The sequence below is a fragment of the Coptis chinensis genome, chromosome 7 (genome assembly GCF_015680905.1).
Source record: "Coptis chinensis isolate HL-2020 chromosome 7, ASM1568090v1, whole genome shotgun sequence".
NCBI lineage: Eukaryota > Viridiplantae > Streptophyta > Magnoliopsida > Ranunculales > Ranunculaceae > Coptis > Coptis chinensis.
In genome coordinates this window covers 7,655,383-7,678,296 of record NC_141462.1, presented here as the reverse complement: position 1 = coordinate 7,678,296, position 22,914 = coordinate 7,655,383, and the positions used below count along the sequence as shown (strand labels likewise).

Sequence of the window (22,914 nt, the reverse complement as noted above, 5' to 3'; positions counted from 1 at the left end):
GTTAGGTAGAACAAGAAGCAGTTTCAATTGAAAATTGTAGAGGTGATAGCGCTTTGAGAAGAATTTTGGTTGAGAAATAAAAAATAAATGAATAAATAAAAGAAAAAAAAATAGTTTAGTATTTTTATTTTTATTTTTAGCCACACTCCAAGAAATAAATAGAGGATAAAACTAGTAGTTTGTAAAACATTTGGGCTATGCGACAGTTTCTTTGGGTGTGACTAAGATTACCCTATATTTATTTAATTTTTTGTATTTTTTTGGCTAGTCAAGTGAAACCAAATTACAAACCATGTTGTCTCTCATTAGATATAACTGAATAATGCAACATGTTGAAACTAACAATTCCAACAAAGCCATCCAAAGACCACTAACAGTCTAAAGGTACGGTGGTGTTGGTATTACAACTCAACAGGTTTCATGCATGAGGAAATGTAGCAAGTGTAAACCAAACTCCACCATCTCTACCGAACTAATCCCTGCAAGCATGTAATTCTTTCAGTCATGTTTGTCATGCACCTCAAGCTTCGATCTCGACAGACCAATTTTGCAGTGGATAATTATTGGCACATGTAAGATTCGGTCTCGAACCTCCTGCAGTAACTCAATCTGGTGGAAAAGAACCAATTGCTATCAAGTATCAACCGAAAAATATGGTATTCTATCTGTTAGAGTAAACTTAACTTCTTTGGAAATACCCAATTTATTTGTAATTTTTTCTGAAAGCTTCTATAAAAATTAATTGGAAGACCATGCTTGTTCAAATACTTTTCACTTCATCTCGTTCAAATATTTGTAAAAGTTCGCAATTTGGCGCATATTTGAGTATTTCCCATTGTACTATCAGCCAATAGTTCTAAGTGTACTGTGTATATAATGTTAAAACTTTGAGATTTAGGGTTCGTTTGTTTATTCCATAAATCTTACTACTTTAAAGAGAATGACTCGGTGGATAGTGGTATTTTCCAATTATACTTCTATATGGTTTTAATTATTAAGATCACGGTCAAAAGGGCATTATGTAATAACATAGTTGATGGAGGGGTAAATATGTCAATTTGTACAATAAAATTCAAATGTGTATTTTTGTGCTGTCGGCCAACCCAAACCAACTGACCACACGTGGCGTAAACATGTACAAGCTAAGTTAACTAGTCACACTTTGTTTTAGAAAGTTTTCCACGTGTTTGCTTTATTGGTGCTTGGTTGAGTTGTGAAAAGATGGGCCCGTGGAAATATTTCTAAAAAGAATTAAAATGTAGAGATATTTTTGTAGTTTAAAACTCACGACAAAACTTTCCTGAAATCTATTGTCGGTCTTCTTCCTAGATTTCCAAAACTTTCCTTAAATCCATTGCCGGTTTTCTTCCTAGATTTCCATCTCGCGAAATTTGAACTTTCTCTATTTTCTCCTCTCTCTCACTCTACTTTTGACTGTTAGGATTCTAAACCCAAATTGATTAAGAATCCTAAAACCTTCAAAAAAAAAACTCAACCAAACATGTGTAGAAATATGTACAAAAAATTCTTTTGAACAACTTTCCAAAACAAAACTTTCTAAAACAATAATCTCCAAATTTGCTATCTTTTGCATCCAACAAAACAAAGCCTTATAGTAGAAACTTAAGTAGTGAACTAGTTTTCGAATCCATCCTACGAACGAGTGTCGTTATATTAAATTATTCAAAAAATATTAGCAATTATGCATAACTATGATATATATAACTTCAATAAAAAGAAAACACCAAACCTTGATAAAACCTACCGACTTCTTTTAGTTGTTAGGTTTAATAATTGAAGTTTGATGAGAATGGTCAATGTGGCGAAGATGATATTGAAACTACTTGAATTGCAAGACACTCTCAATCATAATAAAAGAATTATGATAAACACAATTTAAAATGTAAAACTATATTTGTCGAGACATTATATTTCCCCTACAAATAATACAACTATGTTTCGAGGTTAGTTCAATGCATTTGCATCAAGTTTCCGATTTTCTGTTAATTATTCATTGAGGTTAGTTCAATGTAGTTATTGCATCTAGTTTTTGATTTTCCATTAATTATTCTTTGAGGTTAATTCAATGCAGTTGCATCAAGTTTCTGATTTTCCGTTAATTATTCTTTGAGGTTAATTCAGTGCAGTTGCATCAAATTTATGAATTCTCGTTAGTTATTCATTAAGGTTAATTTAGTGTAGTTGCATCCAATTTTCAATATTTCGTTAATTAGGTTTTGAGATTAGTTCATTGCATTTCCATCCAGGTTCCAATTTCTCGTTAATTACTCTTTCATATTAGTTTAATACATCTTCATCCACTTTCTGATTTCCAGTTAATTATTTTTAGAGGTTAGTTCGATGTTCAATGCATTTGTATCTAGTTTCAAATTTATGGTTATTTATGCTTTGAAGTTAGTTTGACCAGTTACATCCGATTTCTGATTTCTTGTTAACTATTCTTTGGAGTTATTTCAATGCATTTGTATCAAGTTTATGATTTCCTGTTAAATATTCCTCAAGATATTGCATCCAATTTCTGATTTACCATTAGTTAATCTCTTATTTTAGTTTAATGAAGTTGCATCCAGTTTCTGATTTTTCGTTAATTATTCTTTGAGGTTAGTTCAATGTAGTTGTATCCAATTTTCAATTTCTAGTTAATTGTTCTTTGAGGTTAGTTCAATGCATTTGCATCAAGTTTTTGATTTCCCGTTAATTATTTTTTGAGGTTAGTTCAATGTAGTTGCATCAAATTTATAATTTCCCATTAATTATTCATTGAGATTAGTTCAGTGCAGTTGCATCCATTTTTTGATGTTTCGTTAATTAGTCTTTGAGATTAGTTCATTGCATTTGTATACAGTTTCTGACTTCTCGTTAATAACTCTTTGAGGTTAGTTCAATATATCTGCATCTAGTTTTTGATTATTTATGCTTTGAGGTTAGTTCGATGCAATTACATCCGATTTTTTATTTTTCATTAACTATTATTTGATGTTATTTCAATGCATTTGCATCTAATTTCTGATTTCCACCAATTATTCTATAAGGTTAGTTCAACGCAGTTGCATTCGATTTTTTATTTTCTGTTAATTATTTTTTGATATTAGTTCAATGCATTTGCATCCAGTTTTCAATTTCCCATTAATTATTATTTAAAGTTTGTTTGATGTATTTGCATACCGTTTCCAATTTCCTGTTAAATATTTTTTAAAAATTTGCATCCAATTTATAATTTCTCGTTAGTTATTCTCTGACGTTATTTTAATGTAGTTACATCCAGTTTTCGATTTTTAGTTAATTACTTTTTGAGTCTGGTTTATTATATTTGCATAAAATTTTTGATTTTCTGTTAATTACTCTTTGAGCTCAGTTAAATGTATTTGAATCCAATTTCTGATTTTCTTTTAATTATCCAATGTGGTGTGTAATACCAACTTCAAACAGGACATAAAAATAAATTAAGTTTCATTTACTATGTGGGATCATAAAAAATTATCCAGCTTCCGATTTCCCGTTAATTATTCTTTAAATTATACATGACTCACTATGTGAGATTTTTAAAGATTATCTACGAACGTGTGATGTTATATTAATTATTCTGAAAAATATTTGCAACTATATATGCAGAAGTATTATATATGAATATTATATTGATCACTCATCCAAATTTCTTATAACATGAAAACCCCACTATCTATTAAAAAAAAAACTCACCTTTGATAAAACCCTCCAACTTTATTTTGTTGTTTAATAATAGAAGTTTGATTGAAGTTTTGTGAGATTGCCTAATAAGGTGAAATTTATTGAAGCTACTTGAATAGCAAGACGTTCCCAATCATACGAAAAGAGATAAGATAAACACTATTTTAAATGCAAAACTATATTTATTGAGACAGTCCCACAACATATAACACAACTATGTTTTGAGATTAGTTCAATGCATTTGCATCCAGTTTCTGATTTTCGATTCCATTATTTATTTTTTTATGTTAGTTCAATGCAGTTGCATTTAGTTTTTGATTTCCCGTTATTTATTTTTTGAGGTTAGTTCAATGCATTTACATCCAATTTACAATTTCCTATTAATTGTTCTTCGAGGTAGTTCAATGCATTTGCACCCAATTTTTTATTTCCCGTCAATTATTCTTTGAGATTATTTTAATGCATTTGCATCCAGTTTTTTATTTTTTATTTTTTATTTGATAAGATTGCATTTGCATCTAGTTTTCGATTTCTCGTTAATTATTGTTTGAGATTAGTTCAATGAATTTGTATCCAGTTTTCGATTTTCCATTAATTATTTCTTGAGGTTAGTTCAATGCATTTGCATCCAGTTTATTTTTTGAGATTAGTTCAATGCAGTTGCATCCGGTTTCCGATTTCCCATTAACTATTATTTAAGATTAGTTCTACGCATTTGCATTATGTTCCTAATTTATAGTTAATTTTTTTTTTATTTTAGTTTAATGCAGTTGCAGCCAGTTTCTGATTTTCCATTAATTTAATCATTGAGGGCTAGTTCAATGCATTTCTAACCAGTTTTCGATTTCTCGACAAAATTATTTTTTTATGTTAATTTGATGTATTTGCATCCAAGTTTTGATTTTTCGTTAATTATTCTTTGAGGTTAGTTTAATGCAATTGTATCCATAGTCCGATTTCCCATTAATTACTTTTTAAGATTAGTTTAATGTTTGCATTTGCATCAAGTTTTTGATTTTCCATTAAATATTAATTATTTGAGGTTAGTTTGATGCATTTGCATCCAGTTTTCGGTTTCCCATTAATTGTTCTTTGAGTTTATTTTCATGTAGTATTATATATATTTTAAAATATTTGTCATTATTGGTTTACTGTTATTTTTTTATATATATGTGAGCTTGCATTAGAATGAATGCAAAATTTTCTATTATATGTTTTGTGATGTTATTTTTTGTATAATTTAATTTTCCACTGTAATTTGTTTTGGTTTGGTATATTATAAAATTGGAAATTACATTATAGTGTTAAAAAAAAATTATAAATTCATAAATTTAATTGGAATATGTCGTAATTACTGTGTTTTTTGAAATCCTTAACGATGACTAAATGTCTAAATCCCAAAGTGGATGGTGCATTAAATATATCCAACTTTATTTGTTTAGGCTCATATACACATATAGTGCATACAATATAATTTTATTTGTTGTCCGCTTAGTTTTAGGTGTACACTGTTACTTATTTTATAATTAGTTGACTTTTATTTTTCCTTTTTTGTCCCGGTCACATGTGAGGTTAATAAATGTAGAAAGTAAATGTTTAGACAACTCAATTCATTTTTTCCTTCGTTATTTCATTGTCTTTTTTAGAAAAGAAACTTTGTTATGTTAAACTTCACCTAAGATTAGTATGGAAATCTATTCTTTGTGGCGTAAGAGTTTTAGGAAAATCGTTTTCGGTGGAAGCTATTGTTTTTAGCAATTTAGTTTTTTTGTCTCCTATTTTTTCGTAATTAGCTATAGTGTTTAGAAAAAGTTGGAGAATCTGTGAAACTCTAGATGGGATTGTTTCCTTTTTTATATCATATTTTTTCGTAATTAGTAAGGGCATCTCCAATGGAGGGTGTAAATTGTTTAAAGTGTAAAATTTACATTCTAAATGTCAAAAACATGTTTCCAATGGGGGTGTAAATCCCAGGTGATAAGCTAATAGCTAATAGAGGGGGTGGGGAATTTCCCATCCGGCTATTAGTTAATAAACATCTCAGGCGTCACTTGAAATAACGTCCCAATTAAAAAGAAATTCGGACGTCACTTAAACTCACATCTGTTTTATTTTTTTTAGAATTATAACATTTGCGACGGGTAAAGACCGTTATTTATTGGTTGGCCCAGTTTTAATAAACTATGGACGTTACTCAAAGTGACATGCGTTTTATTTTATTTTTGGTTAAACCCCTTGCGACTTACTTTGACCGTCGGTTTTTCTTAGTTTTTTAATTTTACAAACTCTTAAACTTTGTTGCATTGGATACCATTTTGGATGTGGAAACTATTAACGTGTAAGAGGGGCCATAAAATCCTAGTGGCACCTATGTGGCACTTATGTGGAGGTGTATATATATACTCTCCATTGGAGATGCCCTAATATAGTTTAGAAAAAACTGGAGTCGATATGAGTGCTCCAATTGTCTGATTTTTCTATATTAGTCTCCTATTTTTTCGTAATTAGCCAAAGAGTTTTACAAATATTGGAAACTCTGTGAATGTTCAAAAAATAGAGCCAAGAGAGGGTACAACTATAATCTAACTACTTTAAAGAGTGCGCCCCAGTTATAGTACTTTCATTTTTTTTTTTTTTTTTTTTTTTTGCCCTCGCTTATTTTTCTTTTTCCAGAAAACTACTTTAAAGATTACTCCCCAATTACAGTACTTTCATACGTCGTTTTTCTTTTTTCCAATTTTGCATTCGCCTATTTTTCTTTTTCCAGAAAATTTGCTCACGCAAGAGACATAAGGAAAAACAATCACCGACTCACCGACTCTTCCTCCCTCAATATCACCCCCTCCTAATATCACTCCCTCAATGTAAGGTGTGTAATTCTTCTTACTATTCTCTCCACATATATTTATTGCTCTCCATAATAACCTATCTCATTTCGGTATTGATTTTTGTAAATTGTGTGAGTGGGTTCTCCATGCACTTAGACTCTTTTCAATTTCCGTGTACGTGGATACGTGATTATGTGTTCTGTAAATATTGGGGGGTGGGTGGGTTAGGTAATCGTATTTTTTATCTTTAAAACGCCATTTATTGCAGACGTTTATTACTCTTCCAGTAGAGACCATTGAACATGTCAACGACTCAAACGCCATTTGGCCAGCCTCACCAAACACTATTATTACAACCCATGCCACAGCCATGCCATCCGAAATTTTGACAATTTCATCGGAAATTTTGGAGAAATTTTCACACTATTATTACAACCCATGCCACAACCTATGCCATTCGAAATTTCGACAATTCCATTTAAAATTTCAAATAAATTTTCAGATTTTTTTTTAATTAATTAATTTATTTTTTTTATCCCGACAAATTTAACATATTTAGTCTAAATTAGTGGGTTAGTGGGACCTCTTTCTAGAGCAACAAATCGGGTCGGGAATTAAAAATTTTAATGAACGATTCAAATTTGAATTTTAGAATTGGAGTTTTTTATTAACACGATTGATTTCGGTTTCGGATAAATAGCATAAAATAAGTGTGAAAAACCGCGACATAATAATTTCCGATTCAAAATTTGAATTTTAGATAAAAACCTTTCTTAAATCTTATCTCAATTCTTAAATTTTATCTCCATTTTAACCCGTTCTTAAAACTCCTTCTTTTTCATTTTAGCAATTGATTTTGGATTTCTCTCTTATTCTCAACAGATAGATTTTATAAAACTGAGAGCTTAAAATGATTTTCTTCTATCTAAAAGTTAAGAGAATATTGTTATTGTTATTTATTCAACCACAAAGAGATACTTTAAGTTTATGTTTCTTTTTCATCCTTTCTGTAAACTCGCAAACTTCAGGCTAGTATCTAAAGAAATGCAGAATGATACATGGAGGGGCGGATCTATGAGTATATATTTGCTAAAGAAAACTGTTCAGAATGATATCATACCCCTATTGCCCATCCGCCCCTCATACATGCCCACCCTAATATGAGTTCGTTATTATTTGTAGAGTCAAAGTCCACTTGTATCCTTTGCCTCATTTGTCTGTTCTTTTGACTTCGACCAAAGAAATAGATACAAGCCTCCCACTATTAGTACCGATCCCACAGTGCTGCAAAACGAAATAGAAATTAGAACCAGTTGAATCAAGAATTAAGAAGTGATACATAGCAAGAATACGTATGCAAGCCTTTCTTTTAAAATTCACCTTCCAACATTCATACTGTTGCCAAGTATTACCCACTGCAGGACTGCTGTTAGTAGCAAATACAAGGGTGCAAATGCAGCTGCAAAAAGTGGCCCTTTCTTTCTCGCAGACCAAATATAAGCATAGCTTCCTAGTCCACAGTTCAACACACCCTATATCGTCAAAGCAGGATGCTTTTTCGTTATGATTTATGAGTAGTGAAATTAAACAGTTCTCTTATACGTACGACTAGACATATATTTGAATTAAAACATACTCCAAGAAAGATGTCTAAGAGCTCTAAATCCCATTTAAGTTTCCAATTTGAGATGTTTCGGCAAAGGAATACTGCTATTACGCTTGTTTGTAACGCTGCGAAAAAAGACGCCATGGCAGTTATGGATAGTATAGCTGGGTACATTGTTGCCGCTGGACGCTGCAAAACATATTTAAGTGTTTTTTTATGTCAAGGTAATTATATTGGTGCACATGCATATAATAATAAGTGCAACATGTGAATCAGGTTCAAAATGTAACTCACTAGGAAAATAACCCATGCACTATATGCAAATATTCCCAAGGTCACCATAATGGCATAATGTATCCTATAGCCGTATTCTGAGACACTGAGATGATTGAATAAGTTGTTTCCGTAGGCCAAAAGATCAGAGTAAATGCACCAGAAAGAGATATTAAAGTTCCAAGTAGCTTCCCAATGCCCCTTAGAGTATCTAACTCAGCCTTTTCTTGTCTTGAAACAATTGAAATTATGTAAGTGAAAGCAAGAAATAAATTGCTTATAGCAGATTGGGATGCACTTGAAATATAGTCCAAGCTAGAAGTAGTAAGGCTCTGACCCAATGTTCCCCTGCCAATAGTTGTTCAAAATAATTAGTTCTTCAATAGCGCAGGAAAATTAGGTACTAAGAAAATTCATAAAAGTAATGGAAACACATCATAAGAACTGGTACAAAATTAGAGAGATATCCATATTGTGCTTACCCTAGTAAGCCTAATAAAAACATCCAACATATAATGGAAACCGTAAGCGGAGGCCTTGATTTCCTGGATCATAAGAAAGAAATTGCTGAAAGGCCTTACTCCTAGGAGAAATTGATAATTCAGCTTGGCTCAGAAGTCCAATTTAAAATCCCTTTAAAGTATTACATCATATAATTCCCTAGAACAGGATAGTATCTAGGAAAGTAAGGTATTCACTGAACCAACAATATATCGTTAATCAATCCAAATAATTTTGACGAAGATCAATTCGTTGAGTTTTTTTTTTATCAAATAATGGGGTGTATGCATAAAAATTTAGTGGAAGTTTGATGATAAATGGATGGATAGACGGAGATGAGGAGATAGAGATCCCGATAGTACCTCTCAAGAAAATAAGCAAGAAGAGCCATGAACAAGGAGGCCACAATGGACTGATACACATTGAAAACAATAGCACTAGTTCCCTGAGTAAAAATGAGCTTACTCAGAATTGTACATATAGCTGACATAAGCTGAGTCATTACCATGAAGCAATAAGGAGCCATCTTCTCTGCACAACTCTTCACATTGGACCAGTCCATCTTTTTGTTCGTCATTACTTCCTCACCTACAGATTCTATTTAAGCTACACAGCTCAAAGTTTCTCCAGTTTAGTAATTCTTACTACAATAAACTAATGACGTCTAACTTGTATCAATCATCTTTTATAACAAAGGTTGTAGTCAAACTTCCAAGTTAAATGTTGCAAAAGAAGAATTTATGTAACATTGTATTGGGAGCTATATCAAGAGAGATTGCCTATCAGTTACCAGAAAAAGAATTATCATACATCATAGAAATGCTAGAACTTTGACATTTTTATACCCTATTTCAGCCAAAAACAAAAGGAACACCATAGTGGGCAAATTTCCATCTCAGATTTTATACATCAACGTCATTAGGATTTAGGAGTTGTTTAATTATCAGCGATTACGTGCACTCCTTTTTTTGAAAGGATTAAAACTTACGCACTTGAACCATAATTGAGAAATTTTCCATTTCCGTACACAAAAATCAAGTCTTGGGATTCAGAACTTTGTTCAGGTAATCTGGTGATTAGAGATTCTTCTTTCATTTTCTAAAGTGAGCTCCCACAGTCCCTCCCACTTGATTCTTTTTCTTCCCCCAGTGTAAGACTAGTGATTTAGCACTGTGTCAAAAATCAAAATACACCTAAACGTCACTAGATATAGTATATACTCCGTTTTTCTTTCTTCATAGCAGGGCCCTATTCTATCAATTTGCTGTATTTTGATATGATATTGTCCTCTCACCTATAGTCTATAGATGTGGGAAATTTTATATTTTTGGCCTTGAGTATATAAAAAGTAGGCATGTGCATGAAATGGTTTATGGAAGAAAAAGTCAGAGACGTCATTGCCTGCCTAAATACCTGCCAAGAATGTGTCATCTAAGCACAATATTTCTGTTAAACTCAGTCAACTAATTAAGTAATGAACTGTACAATTTTCCCGGGAAATCAATCGTAACACTCGGATAAGTTCAATGCAGTTCTTAATTTCTTATCATAGCCTGGAATCTATCATTCCTTCAACAGGATTTGCATTTTTTTTGTAGTGCCACCGTGCAAGTTATCGTTAGTTTCTACATCTCCCGTATTGGGAAGTTAATTCCGCCAAAAAGTTAGATATATAATTTGGTAACTTTGAGAATATTAAATTTTAAAGAATTTTTCTCATTTTCTGAAGACTGGTGATACTTGTTCGGTTTTATTATATTTTTTTCAACTTCCACTGAAATTTGAGACATGATTGTTTTGATGTTAATGCAGAATAATGGGAAAAGAAGAGATAAATCCAATTGATGTTGTATATTTTCTAAGTCATATGGGTCGAGTTGAGCATCCTCATCTTATCCGAGTTAATCACCTGACTCATAACGATATCCATTTACGAGGTATTAAAACTACATTAAATTAGATCCTCGTCTTGATTGATCGTCTATTTAACTTACTAATTGATCTAGATTTTAAGCATTTCATTTGTTACTTTCTTTGAAGATGTGAAGAAATGGATATCAGACTTTCGTGGAAAAGATGTGCCAGATTCATTTGCCTGGTCTTGTAAAAGGTTTATATATATTTTTTTGTGATTTTAGTAGCGTCGTGCTCATGTTCTTAATCATAACAAGCATCATGGATTTTTATTTTGCTAATTAGACACTGATTTTATTTGAGTTAGAAGGTACAGGACGGGTTATGTGTGGCAAGACTTAATGGATGACGACCTTGTCTCTCCCAACTCAGACCATGAATATGTCCTCAAGGGCTCGCAAATCCCCGGTAATAGCCTAGACATACTTGAAGTTGATCAATTTCAGTCTGCATTATATAAGTTCATGTAGCATATATTCTTTTCCTTTTGTCAAAAATTCTCAATGTGAATTTTTATTGATTAACAGATTCTATTGCATGTGGTGAAAATAAAGTTTCAGTTCAAAGAGTAGGGCCACAAGAATCTCCTGAAGAAACCATCCCAGATACCATGATTGAATCATACACCAAGTTATTCGAACCTGAAAAGAACTCCTCAAGATTACTTCCCTTGGAGTCACCAGTTAAGCCAAATGTGGATTCCATACCAAAGCAGAACAACAAGCAATACCCCTTGCAACACAAACTACAAAAACCTCTTTATGGAAGAATTCTAAACAACAAACTGTTTAACCTTGAAGAACCACTAACCATGCCATCTCCAGCAGGACCAAGTGAGTCAGAGATATCAAGGATGACCAATGAATGGAATTTTCCAATTAAAGAGGGAAAGCATTACTGGATGACAACGGTATCAGAGATAGATGAAGTGATTGATGACGCAGAAAATAGCTCTTCTTGTTCTTCTAAAGCGTCTTCAGGTCTATTTCAGAATGAGATTATTGAGAGGGATGAATTGTTCATAACGCCGCCATCACAGTACATGTCTCCCAAGAAAAAGAGTTATTCTAGTGGAACTTCAAATGTGCTCCTAAGCTTACTCACATGCGGTGTAATTGAGACAAATGATTCAGCTATGAAGGTGATCAAGAAGAATTCAACAAGTCCTTCCACTGGAGCAGATGACACAAGTAACAATAATATGTTGCGTGAGTCTGGGAAAATCTCAAATGTTGCTCGCAAACAACAGCATAGCACCAGGTAGGTCACAATAAGGACTCACAATGATCGAACAAAGCTTAACTAAGTCTAGTATTTGAATGGAATTTGATTCTAGCATGTGTTTTTATTCCAGGGGTTGTTGCATTGGAATGATGACTCCTGAGGAATCAAGTGAATTCACTATCCACAAAACATGGTCTAATACTAAGCCTGCTATGGTACCGAATTGCTCGTAAGTTAATTATCGAGATAAGACTTACGTACACTTCAATTTTTCCCACAGAATGAGTGTCTCAATAATTTGCATTTTGCATTTTGCATTAGAGGTGTCTTATACGAGACGCAGTAAATTCTAGGCCTAGTACGTTTTTGATCATTTTCTCGTGTTGTAACTTGACTTACAAGTTATTGTATATCTTGTCACTTGACACAAACTCTGGAAATGAGTAACAGTCGATATATGTTCCATGCTTGGCAACTTCAGGGTGTAAATTAATCTTTATGATATATACTTAAATGCAAGTAGATTTTTCATCAAACTTCTGATAGATTGTTGATGAACAATTGCAGGCAATGTGGAAAAGGTTTCAAGCCAGATAAACTACACAAACACATGAAGACTTGTAAAGGTTTGAAAAATCAAGGCAAGGTTGATAGAGTGGCATCTTCTATTGTTGAAAGGATGTCAGCAGAGAATGGTGGTTGTTGATCAAATTGCTCTCCATATTGGTTTATAATAATCCAGATGCATGTTATATCTTTTAACAAACATCAGAATTTTGGTAGAACTTTTTTAGTGTCGCTTCCTTTATATCCCTTTATGTCCGAACAAAAAAAAAATCTGAAGAAAGTTATTCTTATCTTCTGAAAATATATTTCAAAATATGCTTTAGTGAAAGCAGATGTAGTGATGTTTGATGATATATGCCTTCAAGTCCTCAACAATGTGAAATACTACACTTTCAACCATCTTAGCAAGAAATAATTCTTCCGTCTTTATCAAGAATTAATTTGCGCACAAATGATACCTACATGCCTAGAGTACTTTATTTATTGTTAACCCAACAAGCAGAAGCCCGTCTAGCTCAGTTGGTAGAGCGCAAGGCTCTTAACCTTGTGGTCGTGGGTTCGAGCCCCACGGTGGGCGTTCTAATTTTTTGACATTGAAGGGACATCCAAAAAGAGAAGCAAAAGAAGTACTCAAAACGCGCCAGGTAGGGGTCGAACCTACGACCTTCTGCTTAGGAAACAGACGCTCTATCCACTGAGCTACAGGCGCATGTTTGGTGTTGGCTGCAGCAAATATTTGTAAACATAATACATTGCGACAATTGCAATGCTTGATTGGTGTTGGTTGCAAATAATTGTAAACACAATACATTGTGACAATTGCAATTTCTGAGAGACTTTTACCTCACGCTTAACTTCAAACTGAACTACCGCTCAATTCTATAATATTTTATGTTAAAATTTTTGCTACTAAATGCGGAAGGGTGTCAACAACACCATATTAACCACAAAGGTGTGACCTTTATACCAAAATAAATGTTCCAACAATAATCAAACACACAACCCAATTAATAATATCAACAAGCAAAGAGAACCACACCAATAATAACACAAGGATTTAAGATCGATAGTTTCACTAAATCATTGTGGAGCTCTAAAGTTTAAACACCAAAGTCAGAAAACTTCAGTGTAAAAGTTGAAGCTTCTTGTTTCATATAAAGATCAGAAAACCAAGAAAACAATAGAGGAAAACATGTATTTCAACTGTTTTACGTGCCAAAGGTCTAGAAACCAGAGAAATTTCGCATTTAGGTATTGTACTTGAAGTCTTCAATGTTTTTTGATAGATTTGAGTGTGGATCTCAAGTTTAGTAATGTTTGGGTGACACTGATGGTACTTAGTTAGATGACAGCTAGATTTTTCACGATCACCATGCACAATCAACTATAAACATTGGGCCTGATTCTGTAAATCCTTTGTTTGGTCTTCCACCACATGAAGCATCGTTAGCTACATCCAATCAAGTACAACCAATAGAAGCGGCACTGAAAACACAAGTGATGGTGGTGATAGTGCCGCAAAGGAAAATATCAATTTTCACATGTGCTCTCAGGTCACCCCCTGGGGCACTCCGATAACAATTGAAGCTGATCATGGCAAAATTCATTCTATACTGGCTGGTTATGAACCTCGTAATTCAACAATTTTTGTCAATGCATACAACACTATCTAACTTGATTTTGCAGATCCAGGTTATACGCATACTAAGTAAAAATGTCAGTATAATTTAAAAGCTGTTGCTCTACTCATCATAATTAAATGGTAACTGTGTATGTGTTGGTAACTGTGTATGTGTTTCACTTCTGCCAGGTTAGTGCTCAGAATAAGTTTTGGGTGATGACTGGTAGAGTAACTTCCTAGCAGTTCGCAAAACCAACTTTTATTACCTCCTAATTAGGCTAGGTCAGAATAATCAGTGAAACACATATATATCCCAAGGCATTATTCTAATGGAATCAATTTGCAATCCATCATACATAAATTAATGTTGTTACTGGTGGTTTTACTAATCAGCAATATACAATTTCAAAATTGATTTAGTAGGAATATCTACTCTACCCTGCCCAAGATAATAAACTGTAACCTTTAGTTATGCAATAAAACTTTATTTGATCAGAAATATATTAGCAGGAATATGAAAATAACAAACTATCAGATTGACTAATATACAACAACATTTCCAAAAATTAAGAACATGATATAATTGCAGTACTCACATTCTGGATATAAACATCTTACTCACCTTTACCGAAAAAAAGAAAAGAAAAACCATAACAGACATGAAATTAAACTTCCATAGCAACACAAACATTAAAAAAAAATGAAAGAGACTATACTAATTTTAGAAAGATAAAAAAAAAAATCTAACAACATTAATTTAACATTTTACGCATGTATTTGCATAGATTTGACATAAAAAAGTAAAGGAATTTCAGTGCATAAGAGTGTCCACTTGTGTATATAATAAACTTTGATAAACTGCACATATAGTGAAATATGGAAACATAAGGTAGTAAGATATCAAACCCATACATAACTTCTCAAAAATCATAATCCAAAACACAACCAAGTCTAATCCATAAAAAAAATTAATCCAAATTCAACATAAGAACACGGGTAAAGACAACAGACTTGAAGAAGGGAAATATAATAGTAACTGGTCCATTGAGAACAAAAAGGACAGAAACCAATCAACGCAACCTTCTTGCTTCCCTTTCAGACTCAAGCAGGGTAAGGATATCCCCCTCTCTGACTGGTCCCTTGACATTCCTCATGATGAGACGGTTCTGATCATCCATAAACTTCACTCTCACCTGAGTCACCTGACCCCTTGATCCTGTTCGACCCATCACCTTCACAACTGATGCCAACTTCACTCCAGAATCCATGATTAAATGCTGCAATAAAGAAAAAGATAAGAAGGCTGCTCCAACTTAATCAACAAAATCACCAGGAAGCAATCAAATACTATATAAAATAAACTGCGTACTAATAATCTGAGAAAAAATTAACTGACAGTCTTCGAGTTTAACAACTGAAACCAAATTCTCAAATTGGCAGGTGAAACACAAAAAAGGAAACAGTACGTATAAAATATAAATTAGACAAACAAGCACATGCAATTGAGCCATAGCATTAAGTGACACGTAAAGCACCTTTGTTCCAAAATTTCTACACAAACATACTACACAAACCAAACAAGTTAACACAAACATATCACTGTCTCAATGTGTTCAACAGGTATATACAACTACTACTCAGCTATATAAACAAGGGCATACTCAAAATGGGGATAATATAGCATCAGCAAAAGCAAAAGAAGCTATATCAAATTTTCAAACGCAACATCTAAATCCAAGTATGGGATTTAGTTTATCAATCTCAATACCAACAATCAACACATATTCCAGTTAATAATTATAGCAACCTCAATTACCAATTAATCTTTGTATTAGACCAAAACATAACCAAACATTCTCAACCAATTAAATTAACCAAAAACACGAGTAATAAAGCTAGCTCAAACAAACACAAAATAGCTACATCAATCAATAACATAGAAGAGAATAGAAAAGATAGTGGTGTTCAAACCTTTTGTTAAATTGATTTGCACGAAAGAAACTTTTCTCTGGTGAAGAATAAGAGGACCTCTCAAAACCCTATTTCGTTTCTATTTATATAGAATGAAAACCTAGGTTTCATTATCCAATTACTAAAATACCCTCAACAAATTATCGTACGTGTGTCGGTGTGTGTTTGGGCTTTTGGGTCAAGCCCAGGCCCAATTACAAACTTTAGAGTTTAGAGTTTAGAGAAACACCTCCACATCGTTATTCCGGATTGAGAGAAACATGGCAGCGACGGCCACATATCCACCACCACCACCATATTACAGACTATACAAAGATTACATTGAAAACCCCAAGTCAGCACCAGAACCTCCACCTCCAATTCAAGGGACCTACCTTCTCTATGGTGCTAATTACACTGTTAGTCTCTTCTCCTCCATGCCCACTGTTTATATCCATGTGCTCCAAACCTGTTTGTTTGATTTTTTTTATTTTTTTTTTTTTTTCAGACTGATGAAGTGCTCCCGAGCTTAGAAGATCAAGGCGTTCGTCAATTGTATCCAAAAGGGTCAAATATTGGTATGCTGGAAGTAATTAAATCTTGCATTTGCACTTTAGAAACCTCTATCTTGCCAATGGATGTAGAAATTGTAATTATTATGTTCATAATTGCTTGATTTTTAGTAGATTGCTTGTGATTGTCCCCAAGAACTGAGATGTTGTATTAAGAACTTTCTTTCGTATGAGTGTATCATTCAGTTTAGATAGCAAGGGAAAGAGGAAATGCTTTTGCTTACCTTTTTTTTTTTTGTGGGTTTGGAAGTGGGAAATTTACTATATAAGAACATCTGTTTTATGTATGTCTGCGTTTTCATTTTTATATGAAAGGGAATAATGGAGACGCCAATAAAGTTTGGCACACATGGTGGTAACATTCTTAGAGAGGCACTGGGAAATGGTTTTTTAGTGGAAGTTTGACACACACAGCTTTAGGTATAGATGTTTTAGAAATTTTTAGTGGAGATATACTGAAGTGCTGAAGTCTATCTATGGAAGATGATGTAAAGGGTTTCTTTGGTTGCACGTAGCTTATATTTGTCATGGTCGTGGCCCACAAAATCAATTTGCATGTGGACACTGTTGTTGTTTGCGAACCACCACGTAACACAGTCAGGTATTGTGATACGAGCAGAATCCCTTGGCAGTGCTCTACTTTTTTCTGGTTTTATTGTTCACTAAAGCAACAATTTAAATATCAATTATGAAGAATTATGTTTGTTTAAAATATATGTTGTAATCGATATTAATGTCAAATCGTTGAGAAGAATGTATGATGACTTTGTGGCCGTTGTCATCTTCAGTTAACACTGACCTCAGTTCTGCTATTGGTGTCTGTAAAATGTTCGCGAAACAGATTTTAAGAAGGAGCTGAGATCACTGAACAGAGAACTGCAGCTACATATTTTAGAACTGGCAGATGTTCTTGTTGAGAGGCCTTCCCAGTATGCAAGGAGGGTGGAGGACATCTCTCTTATATTTAAAAACTTACACCACCTTCTCAATGCTTTGCGTCCCCATCAGGTAAATTGTTATTTACATATTTCATATATACTGTTATTCATTTCTTCTCGCCATCTTGATCATTTTGTGTCTTGCTCAGGCCAGAGCAACACTGATCCACATACTTGAACTCCAAATACAACGTCGTAAACAAGCCGTGGAGGATATTAAAAGGTCTCTCTCTCTCTCTAGAGGCATATTAATACTTGCGCTGTTTTTGTATTTGTAATTTATTTTACAATGTGATCCTTAGCACTTGTACTCTGTAATGCAATAATGGATTGTGCTGACATTTTTTTTGGTTATTTGTTTAGGAGAAGAGAGGATGCACAGAAATTGCTTAAGGAGTCTCTCGGAACCTTAGATGGACAGTAGCCATGAATTACAACTTCCACCTTCAATGGACGCCAGCCATAAGTTACAACTTGATGAAGACACTCGGAACAACTCCAAACCATATGCAGCTTTTGTGATAGCACCACGTTTGACATGATTCAAGCTTATCATCTTGCTCAAGATCTGTGTGTTGAACTAATAGAACATCTTTAACTGATACAACTGGAAGATTGATATTTATGATGAGCAGTTTGGTCGTTTAGTTTAGCACTACTTTGCAGTTTGCAATATCAGTGTCATTAAAATGATAGAACTTCTGTAATACAAATCTTCTTCAATTACAAAATGGCACTATGGGATTCAATGTCACGAAGGGTGTTTCTCAGAGATGCGTCTGATTAATAACTTAGCAACAAATATATATTTCATTATTGTGTTCACATCTAATTGGAGTACTTCCCCATAACTTGTCACAGTAATTTATCCAAGTGGAATGTCAGGACATCTTTAACCTTGAAACTCAATTAGCCTCAGTGTGTATCCTGAAATTGGGAATTCAGTTATCCATCCCTCCCCTTCCTTGAAATAAAAATAAGAAGAAAAGAAAATTCTTTAGGAGGTTTCTATAGCAAATTGTGTTAGGAATATACAACTTAATTGTACTTACTCTTTACCAATTACCAACCTATACAAACTTTTTGTTTTGTACGTGTCTTGTATTTCTTTGTTAAATCCGAGCCTAGTGTAGATACACTATGTCCTTAAGACAGATTTTCCCCCTCACGGTGCTTAAAGGTTGATGGGAACCGTCTCCCAAGATAGAACGGATTTCCTTCTATAGAAAGCTAAGACTTCAATTCTATAGAATCGTGAACACAACATAGTATTTGACTAAAAACAGGGGGAGAAGAAAAATCAGAACTCATTGTGATCCGGTGTGTCTTTCTCTCCAAATTCATCCACTATTTATAGGTGAGTGGTGCCTCTTCGAAACAACACAGTGACTCTTGGGAAAAAGTAATTAATTCTTTGAAAAGTCACATGTTTCGAAAAGACACACCATTTCGGTATAAAGCACTGTTTCAAACCAGTGCCTATTTCGAAAGGTCACACTTTTTCAAGATAATGCAATCGCTTCAACCAAGATACATTTCGAAAGGTCGCACCTTTTTGGTATAATGCACTGTTTCGAACCAGTGCACCCTTTCGAAAAGGTTTTTCTCACTTTACGTATTGTTTCTTTTCAGAAACCCATTTCATATCAATATGGGATAACTTGGGAGACAAATTACTCATTCATATCTCAAATAGATTTGAGCAAATAATTTTTCTAACAAATTGTAGGATATTTCTTCATATATAAAAAACTTTCTGCACGCAAAAAAGAAGAAAATATGCTACAATCACATATTGAGAACTTACCTCAAATTTCATTAGGAGTGCTTCCATAGCAAATCGTAGGACATTTCTACATACGTAAAAAACTTCTGCACACAAAAAGAATAAAATATTCTACTGTCACCGATTAGGAACTTACCTCAACATGACTCGTAAAGAAATAAAATAAATGTCATTAGGAGTGTGTCCATAGAATAATATACTCAAACGCAAGTATATAAAACGATGATTGAAATACGATATCCATATTGATTAAGCGAGAAAGATGTGATGGAATCTCTTGTGTATTTTAAATTACTAATGAGTGTGTGTAAAGTGGAGGAGAAGAACATAGAGTGTTCTTTTCATTTTTGTGCATAGAAGATAGTCCAACATTGGTCATCCACCACTAGCTATGTAAGTATATGAGGACTTCCTCTACCATAAGAGCATGCCCTTAGGGTACAAAAGCTTTTGTGGTAGGAGGGAGGACTCGAACAAAGCCACACGCGCCCACACCGAATCGTGTCGGGTCGGGCTTCGGCTTTCTGTGGGTAGTGGCTTGGCCAATTGCCTTGGTTTCAACAAGTTTCAGACTTTTATTCCTAGGAGGCTTCCTCTTCCTTAGATGTGACCAACCTTACCTCTATATAATCAGGACTGTGCGTCCATATAGAGATGTACTTCCACATCCATATAGAGATGTACTTCCACATCCAGAGAAACATAACTCGCACATCACAAACCCTATTCTTCTTCTTTTCTTTTTGTTAGCCGCCAAAGAGAGTTATATCGTCGTTCTAGAGTGTTAGAGTGCAAGTCAGCCTACTAAACCATTGTATCTTGTGAGGAAGACGCCGTTGTTGCCTTTCTGCACAACTGGAAAGAGCGAAATCTTTCCTTAAGGACAGCCTAATCCACGCCTTAGTTGTTCCCTGTTACTGCTGCCCTTGTCTCTTTACTGTATTCTTTGTTCACATACAACAATCTTAAGGAAGGAATCGATATGTCTACACCACCAGACATGCCGAACAAAGAAACCAATTCTGGAGTCATGGAGGTTACTTCGAATATGAAGGATGTTGCACCTCTACTGTCTGCTCACAACTTACCCAATGTGTCAAAGATTGAATCCTCTAGCGGTTCACACTTCAAGTGATGGAGAGAAAGGGTGTTCTCAGCCTTAGATGTACTCAACTATGCGAAGCATCTCACTGATACAGCACCCATGGAGGGTTCTATTGATTTCGAAAGAAATTAAGCTGCTTGGCTCAATGGAAATAATGTATGTCAACATGCTATTTTGAGTACCTTATCTAATGAAATTTTTTATATTTATTGTTCAAACAAGAATGCACATGATATATGGGAGAGTTTGAACAAAAAAATACATAATTGAAGATGATGGTACTCAAAAATATGTTGTAGGGAATTTTCTAAAGTTCCAGATGAGAGAGGATAGAGATGTAACGTCTCAAATCCATGATTTTCATGTGCTAGTTAATGATTTGAAAACTGAGGGTATTGATTTACCCGAGACCTTTATTGCTGGATGTTTAATTGAGAAACTCCCAGAGTCTTCGAAACACTATAAGAATAGTATGAAGCATAAACGCAAACAGATGACTCTTGAGGATGTGATCATTCATATTCACATAGAGAAAAAGAATAAGACTCGGGATGACGTGTTGTCTAAGGAATTCAATTCCAAAGCCAATATCGTTGAAGGTAATCCTAGCAAATACAACAAAAACTCTAAAAAGCAAAAGTACAACAAAAATAAGAATTTCAAGGTCAAAGACACTTCTTTTAAAAGGAGTGGTACTGGCAATGGAAATTGTTATGTTTGTCGTAAACCAGGACATATGGCTTTTTAGTGCAGGCACAAGAAAGACACTGATGATGATCCTCCCAGCGTTAATTTAGTTGGGGGAAAGGACATCATAGTTGTTGTAGTGTCACAGGTTTTTATGGCCACTAGGAAGAAGAATTGGGTACTAGATTTTGGTGCCACCTGCCATATCTATGGTGATGTTGAACCCTTCTCAGACTACATGCTAATGAAAGATGAAAATGTCTATATGGGTGACTCAAGGTTTGTTCCTGTTGAGGGAACATGCAAGATTCTTCTGAAGTTAACTTCAGGAAAAACCCTTTCACTTAGTAATGTTCTCCATGTTCCTAAGATTCGTCATAATCTGATTTCTGTGTCATTACTGGGAAAAGCTGCATCAATATGACTTTTGAAAGTGACAAGTTTGTTCTGAGTATGAATAAGAGTTTTGTTAGGAAATGTTATTGTAATAACAATGATATTTTCATGTTAAATGTACTTGACAACATTATTATTAATGAGAATGAATCTGATTCTGCTTTACTTGCTTGACTCTTTTGATATATGACATGATAGATTAGGACATGTGAATGTTCAATATATAAAAAGGACGAAAGCATGTGGTTCATTGTCTGATATTTCTAATTTTTCTAATGATAAATGTGAAATATATGTGCTGAGACTAAAGCTATAAATAAACCTTGCAAAACTGTTTCTAGAGATAAAACTGAATTACTTACCCTTATTCATACGAATTTTGGTGAATTTAGAAGTATCATGTCTGGAGGAGGAAAGTTTTATTATATTACATTCATATATGACTTCTCTAGGTACACCATGGTATATTTACTTAGAAACAAGCACGAGGCAGGTGAGATGTTTCTCAAGTACAAAGTTGAAGTTGAAAACCAACTTAACTGTAAGATTAAAAGACTTTGGTCTGACAGGGGTGGAGAATACGAGTCTGGCTAACCCCTTCCAGGGCTTTTGTGACAAGAATGACATTATTCATGAGGCTACTCTGCCATACTCTCCTAAGTCTAATGGAGTAGCATAACGAAAAAGCATAACACTAAAAGAGATGATGAATGATATGCTTGTAAGTTCTGAAGCTTCCCTGAACTTGTGGGGGGAAGCAATCCTATCTGCTTGCCATATACAGAATAAGGTACCCAACAAGAAAACAGAGAATAAGACACCATGCAAATTATGGAAAGGTCATGTACCTAACCTGAAATACTTCAAAATGTGGGGGTGTCTTGCAAAGGTTATAGTGAATGAACCTAAAAAGATATAATTGGGACCTAGAATTGTTGATTGTATGTTCATAATAGTGTTGCATATAGATTTTTAGTAGTAAAATCTGATAATAACCTTGTCGATGCTAACACTATTATAGAGAGTAAAAATGCTGATTTATTTGAGAATATGTTTCCTTTGAAAATTGGCATTGAGAGGTTAGTTGCTCCTAGTGAACAACAATCAACAAATCCTAAAATTTCTGAACAAGAAATTCGGAAGAGTAAAAGAGATAGAAAATCTACCAATTTTGGTGATGACTTTTACACGTTTCTCGTTGATGATGATCCTGTGACGTATAATAAGGCAATCAGTTC

General features: G+C 33.9%; 4 protein-coding genes and 2 non-coding genes across 10 annotated transcripts; 3 read left to right on the top strand and 3 right to left on the bottom strand.

Moving 5' to 3' along the window:
- Window positions 1–219: 219 nt before the first annotated feature.
- LOC147485697 (WAT1-related protein At3g18200-like) lies at window positions 220–9,751 on the bottom strand. 5 transcript variants are annotated; one of them, XM_086572161.1, is made up of 7 exons: window positions 9,279–9,751; window positions 8,898–8,960; window positions 8,437–8,763; window positions 8,173–8,331; window positions 7,917–8,068; window positions 7,691–7,820; window positions 220–609 (listed from the first exon to the last, which is right to left on the bottom strand). In XM_086572161.1, the coding sequence occupies exons 3-6, from the start codon at window positions 8,482–8,484 to the stop codon at window positions 7,721–7,723; spliced, it is 459 nt and encodes a 152-aa protein (XP_086428287.1). In that variant the 5' UTR covers window positions 8,485–8,763; window positions 8,898–8,960; window positions 9,279–9,751; the 3' UTR covers window positions 220–609; window positions 7,691–7,720. The 5 variants fall into 5 exon arrangements, with proteins under 5 accessions (XP_086428287.1, XP_086428285.1, XP_086428288.1 ...); XM_086572159.1 differs by having other exon boundaries at window positions 222–609; window positions 7,683–7,820; XM_086572162.1 differs by having other exon boundaries at window positions 222–609; window positions 7,683–7,820; window positions 9,422–9,751.
- Window positions 9,752–9,950: 199 nt separating this feature from the next.
- On the top strand, window positions 9,951–12,949 carry LOC147485696 (protein SOSEKI 1-like). Its single transcript, XM_086571613.1, has 7 exons — window positions 9,951–9,980; window positions 10,729–10,853; window positions 10,957–11,026; window positions 11,138–11,238; window positions 11,358–12,090; window positions 12,185–12,283; window positions 12,622–12,949. Exons 2-7 carry the CDS (start codon window positions 10,733–10,735, stop codon window positions 12,758–12,760), a joined length of 1,263 nt encoding a protein of 420 aa, XP_086427739.1. The 5' UTR covers window positions 9,951–9,980; window positions 10,729–10,732; the 3' UTR covers window positions 12,761–12,949.
- A 176-nt stretch (window positions 12,950–13,125) lies between these two features.
- On the top strand, window positions 13,126–13,198 carry TRNAK-CUU (transfer RNA lysine (anticodon CUU)). Its single transcript has one exon. It is a non-coding gene; the product is annotated as a tRNA-Lys (tRNA).
- A 59-nt stretch (window positions 13,199–13,257) lies between these two features.
- TRNAR-CCU (transfer RNA arginine (anticodon CCU)) lies at window positions 13,258–13,330 on the bottom strand. The gene has a single exon. It is a non-coding gene; the product is annotated as a tRNA-Arg (tRNA).
- A 1,805-nt stretch (window positions 13,331–15,135) lies between these two features.
- LOC147485693 (small ribosomal subunit protein eS28) lies at window positions 15,136–16,339 on the bottom strand. The gene is made up of 2 exons (XM_086572259.1): window positions 16,214–16,339; window positions 15,136–15,519 (listed from the first exon to the last, which is right to left on the bottom strand). Exon 2 carries the CDS (start codon window positions 15,508–15,510, stop codon window positions 15,313–15,315), a length of 198 nt encoding a protein of 65 aa, XP_086428385.1. The 5' UTR covers window positions 15,511–15,519; window positions 16,214–16,339; the 3' UTR covers window positions 15,136–15,312.
- Window positions 16,340–16,470: 131 nt separating this feature from the next.
- Window positions 16,471–18,456, top strand: LOC147485692 (mediator of RNA polymerase II transcription subunit 7a-like). The gene is made up of 5 exons (XM_086571352.1): window positions 16,471–16,611; window positions 16,701–16,770; window positions 17,606–17,772; window positions 17,852–17,925; window positions 18,066–18,456. Exons 1-5 carry the CDS (start codon window positions 16,474–16,476, stop codon window positions 18,124–18,126), a joined length of 510 nt encoding a protein of 169 aa, XP_086427478.1. The 5' UTR covers window positions 16,471–16,473; the 3' UTR covers window positions 18,127–18,456.
- Window positions 18,457–22,914: the final 4,458 nt, after the last annotated feature.